Genomic DNA, 5,158 nt, shown 5'->3' with positions numbered 1-5,158 from the left:
CATCAATCGACACTCGCATCAGTGAGTCTTCGAGGTGCGGAGACGCCTTGCTGTTGTGGAGGGCGCAAGCGGGAGCGCACACCACACTGGTTGCCTGACTTTTGATATAATGACGAGCAATTTTGAATCAGCCAATTAGATCTCGTATCTCAAAAGCCTTTCTAACCAATCACAATGTATTATTTTACATTGATACTATTGGTTAAAATGGTTTTACATTTTCAAGCACAAATCTATAATAATATCCGTGGTACCACTATGCGCGAGTTTCCATGCAGTTCTCTGCTTCCTCGGGCTTGTGGAGAAGCCACGCCAACTCCTCCTCATCAGTCAGTACTACATGAGTGTAGGACTAGCTTGGACAAGGGTTCAGTAGAATTGCATGCATCGTGCTAGCTACTGTGATGGAACAGCGGTACAGTAGTACTGTCATCGCAGGAGCAGCCGGCGTGGTAATAGGCGAATTGGTGGTGGTGCTTGGTGCATCTGTGGTAGTCGCAGGAGCAGGTAGAGTACTTGCTACAGTATGTGATGGCGGTGATCGGATTTAATGACTGTGCAAGCGACTCGACAACTCCGCGTTACATACAAATGTATTCATCACTAAACGCGTGTTGTGCCATGCTGACCAGGTTTAGTCCAACAGTTGCTGGAATTGAAGTAGTATGCATGCATTGTGCTGGATTAAGAGTTCACTACGTAGCACTTTTGGTCACAGTGTCAGTGACTGTGAATTCCATTTATCGCCGCCTTATCGTGAAGTTATTCGTGTAGCGCCGGCATAGTTGAGGGGACCAGTGTGCAGTACGTGAAAAATCATAGGGATGCATACTGCTTCAGTAAACCAGGCTTTCTACTTTTCCCGACATGTCAATATGCACACAATCTCGATCCAAGAGATTGTGTAATAAATCATAACCAAACGATATAATATTGTATTCGTTTTTTGGATGGGGCGTCCGGCGGGGTCCGGCCAGGTTCGAGTGAGATGGTGGCGCAGCCGGCGAAAAACCAAGAACACCAGTCAACGGGCGCAGACCGGCAGATCGAGGCAGCAAAAAGCCACAGGGCGGGACACAGCGGCTGCAGAAAACGGTGGCGGTGACATAAGCGGTGGCAGAAGGCAGTTGGCAGACAGAAGGGGTGGCAGAAGCGGCGGTGGCTGCAGACAGAAGAGGTGGCGGCAGACAGCGGTAGACTACGACGGAGGCAAACAGAAGGGGTGGCGGCGACAACAGCAGTGGCAACAGACAGAAGCGGTGGTAGAGCGTGGTGGTGGAAGACAGTGGCGGTGGCGGAATGAGCGGCGGCATCAGACATAGGCCGGCAGAAGTGGTGGCGGTGGTAGGCAGAAGTGGTAGCGGCGGTGGCAGTCAGCGGCAAGCAGAAGCGACGGCAGCAGGGAGAAGCGCACACAGCGACGGGGGCACTTTGCGGCAGCACATCGCCTGCCTGCTGCAAATTGTAAAATGAGCAGTGATTTTGAATTGACCAATCATTATGCTTATGCGGATAACTAACCGGTTGTCGGAACGCTGTCGGAATAATCTGTTAAACGTTACCGATGAATATGATCAATATTCCGACCTCACTTAGTATTTGTATGCACTAATTTTGTCCAATGAATCGTCTCTATAATCTATTTCTACCTATCATATTGTAGTAGTATCTTATCAGTACTCTTATCCTACACCATTTTGACCAATCAAAGTCATTTAGGGGTAGGGTTAGCTGAATTTGTAAATCATATCCGCCCTTCGTTCACAACACTATTGCATTCGTGTCGTCCGACAATTCAATCCCGCCGCCGCCGCCGGGGTCTATTTGTACCGCGCTCAGTAGCACGCTCGGCGCCGCTTGAAGGATCAGCTCCCGCGGGGGGACATCACATTTGCTGGAGTCGATGCAGCCAACCGCGGATGGGTGCGCTTGTCGTTGACACTGGTCGTGGGGGTCGTGTTGCTCAAACTCGACTTGGTTCGACGTGCTGGACATCAAGGTCGTGACCATTTCGCGACTTCCGTGTAGTTGCTTCACGTGTATGCTTTATCATCAGCCAAACCAACCCAATCGTCATGATATTCATCGAGATGACCGTGCTTTGTCGATGTGTTGACCAACTTCCTCGCCTATGCGGCCTCCGACACATCCTGGATTACAATAAGCCACCAAGTCAACTCGACGTATACGTCAAAAGCACCGTTCGTTACCTTTGCCGCATCAGCTTGAAGAGTTCGTATTTTACTCTTCGTGTCAGCGATGTATCCAAACATCAGCAAATTGCTGGCGGCGACGAACTTGACCATTGATTATTTCGATCTGGCGAATCGTCGCTCTGTGTTTGGCATCCAGCAACACCGAGTCAATCGACGTGGTTCCTTGCATCAAAATCCTGTACGAACACTGCACCGCCGAGATCGCGTCTTGGTGGGTTTGTTTCACATGCAGCAACCTCCGACGACACGGCCAGGAATCGCGGGTCTCGTTCGAATGGTGGTAGTCGCTTTGTTGCCGTACTTGGGACCGGTCATGTTTCAGTTCACATATATACATACTGCCATTGCCCAAGATCGGATGGAACACGTCTGGCGCTTTCACGACCTGCACACTTGAACTGGATACATTTTTCAAAGCCATGGACTGCAAACCAAAACTGTCATGTCGACCTTGCTTGCTTGTCCTCTGTCGTTGCAATTGGTCCAACCGACGTAGCTGGTCGTCGGGTCAGTTCATATGTTAGGACAAGTACAGAAATGTCGCTTACTATGGAAAGTGTGCACCGTGAGTTGGGTTCGAGTTTACCTCACGACTCACATGGACAAACGTACGTACGTACAATCTGTTGCTGCAACGTCCCTAGTTGATCAGTCGTACTCTTGAGTTTTTCATGCTCGAGTCGCTACTTCATTTGTTGCTGCTGGTTACAGTAGCTCGCAACGATTGAATCTCGGCTTGGGTTTCCGATTCGTCCCGGTCCGCTCGATTGACCTAACTCACATGCATTGCTCGTCAATATGGCACGAACACCCTTGTTGGTTAGTACGTGTTGCGTGATGTCGACTAGAATGACACGGTCCTTCTTCTTGCTCCACATACTTCAGCAAGAATTGGGCCAATCAGGTTGCAGGAAACCATCACGAACGTTTAATTAGTGTGTGACGTCATTTAGTGTGATACCAATCACCAATAAAAGTCCGTTCAAAGAATATCAATCGATCGATTTGGCAACGAATCAACACAAAAGTCAACCAAATTTGGGTAAAAGAAACACAATACCTGTCGCGAATCCGTCGCCGTTTTGATCCTCTAGAGGGTGCTTTAGCGGATCCAACTGGACGCTCTTGGCCGTCTAACCAACTGCTTTAGTTTCAATCGTTGCCTTGTAGATATATTGACGTACTTAAAGTCGATGCCTGCGCAGCTTTTTTCGACGACTCAGCTCGTCGACTTTTTGCCGCTGCTCCTCGTCGTGCGCTGCCAGTTGTCCGACCGCTTGGGCTTCCCCCGCCAGATCATGGCCGCTCGTGCTGTTCACCTTCTCCTTTCCAAGATTCCTTCCTGCTCGTCGGCCATTTCACCGTTGCCGATCGCGGCTTGCGTCGACTTCAAGTGCTGGGCTGGAGTCATCCGCGAGACATCTCCGACCTAGGCAAGGATATGATGAGATCATCATGATGGAGAACGTGTCGTGGCATGCCTTATCCTGGGGTAAGAACTGGCACAAGTTGTCGATTTGAATCTTGGCCTTGGAGAGCACTTCCTTGACCTTGTTTTGGGTCGATTCCTTGCCGTCGATGTGCCACGTGGATCGGTGATCTTGTGCTGGACATAGTCGCCCATCTTGTCCGCGCGGCCAAGCACCTTGGTGGACCCGCCAAGCCTGACGCAAAGCGCGCACGCGATCGACGCCTTCCCAGAGCCATTGGGACCGATCACCAGGTTCAAGCACGGGACAGGGAACAGCTCCGCGTCGGCGTATGTGATGAAGTTGTGCAGTCGGATGCGGTAGATGAACCCGTGGACGTACTCTTCGTTCCACTCTGCGCCATCTTGCTTCCCTCGCCCTGGAGCCACAGGAAACATATACGTGTCGTCCGTCGCGCCACACTCGACCGCGCACCGGAAAAAAGTCGGCGTCGGTAGGGCAAACGTTCCCGCCGTTGGCAACTCTAACGGTGGGCTCTTTAGGTTGGGAGTTACTGGTTGTCAACGGCAAGAATGTTGAAAACATGACCGTCGACGACATCGCACGACTCGCTGGAGGCACGTCATGCAAGCAAGGACGTACACGAGCAGCGAATCCTCTCGTACGGTGTTGTGCATGTCTGATGGTCGTACAGGTTGAGATTACGTTCGAAACGATGATGGCCGAGCGATTTGTCAAGTAGAAAGCCGATTCAGGTGTCAAAGCCACCCCTGCCGCGAAACCTCCGACCAAATCCAAGGCCAAGGCGCCACCTGCCACCAATTCTACACACAAGGCATTGAGCGTTATTTTTTCGTGGGAAACTTTTGATGGTATAGTATTACTATAATATCTGTTAATACTATATAGTATAAACAGATAGTAATACTATACGATCCATAGTATTAGTAATACTAACCACCAACAGTTTCAAAAGCGTGCGTAGTAATACTGTAATACTGTTAGTGGTTAGTGTTACTAGATAGTAATACTAACCACTAACAGTATTACTAGACGAACTAGATAGTAATACTAACCACCTAAACAGTTTACCACTTCGAAGTACTACTGTATACAGTTTCACAGTAAGCTTACACTTTTTCCCTTCCAGAGCGAGTGTGTAGTATTAATAATACTAGTTATTATTGTGCTTTTCATGTAGTTTGCCCGTTGTTTAACTGCGTAAAACAACCAGAAGCCCGATTGAAGATAAAACAACGCTAAACATAAGTTCTGCATTTCAGCAGAATAAAACAACCCTTACTTTATTTCAGCTGCTAACTAATCGAGTTGAAGCACCAGGCCAACTTACGCCGTACAACAACCAGTTCATCACGATGCATACCGTATTAGGCTGTGAAATGGGAGTACTATACATCGTGTTGTCGTAGTGCGCCCTTGCCTTCCACGTACAGTGCTCAGGTTAGACCAGATCAAGAATTGTAGGTATGGCATAGCATTGAATCATTGGAC

At 49.2% G+C, this 5,158-nt stretch overlaps 2 protein-coding genes across 2 annotated transcripts; both read right to left on the bottom strand.

Moving 5' to 3' along the window:
- Positions 1 to 1,024: 1,024 nt before the first annotated feature.
- Positions 1,025 to 2,010, bottom strand: H257_18571 (hypothetical protein; the record flags this gene model as incomplete). The annotated part of the gene is made up of 3 exons (XM_009847664.1): positions 1,025 to 1,198; positions 1,249 to 1,452; positions 1,831 to 2,010. 3 exons carry the CDS (start codon positions 2,008 to 2,010, stop codon positions 1,025 to 1,027), a joined length of 558 nt encoding a protein of 185 aa, XP_009845966.1.
- A 1,390-nt stretch (positions 2,011 to 3,400) lies between these two features.
- On the bottom strand, positions 3,401 to 4,323 carry H257_18570 (hypothetical protein; the record flags this gene model as incomplete). The annotated part of the gene is made up of 4 exons (XM_009847663.1): positions 3,401 to 3,558; positions 3,646 to 3,784; positions 3,829 to 4,182; positions 4,252 to 4,323. 4 exons carry the CDS (start codon positions 4,321 to 4,323, stop codon positions 3,401 to 3,403), a joined length of 723 nt encoding a protein of 240 aa, XP_009845965.1.
- Positions 4,324 to 5,158: the final 835 nt, after the last annotated feature.

Source organism: Aphanomyces astaci (assembly GCF_000520075.1).
Source record: "Aphanomyces astaci strain APO3 unplaced genomic scaffold supercont1.178, whole genome shotgun sequence".
In the NCBI taxonomy this organism is placed as follows: Eukaryota; Oomycota; class Saprolegniomycetes; order Saprolegniales; family Verrucalvaceae; genus Aphanomyces; species Aphanomyces astaci.
This window is presented reverse-complemented; position numbering and strand designations above follow the sequence as displayed.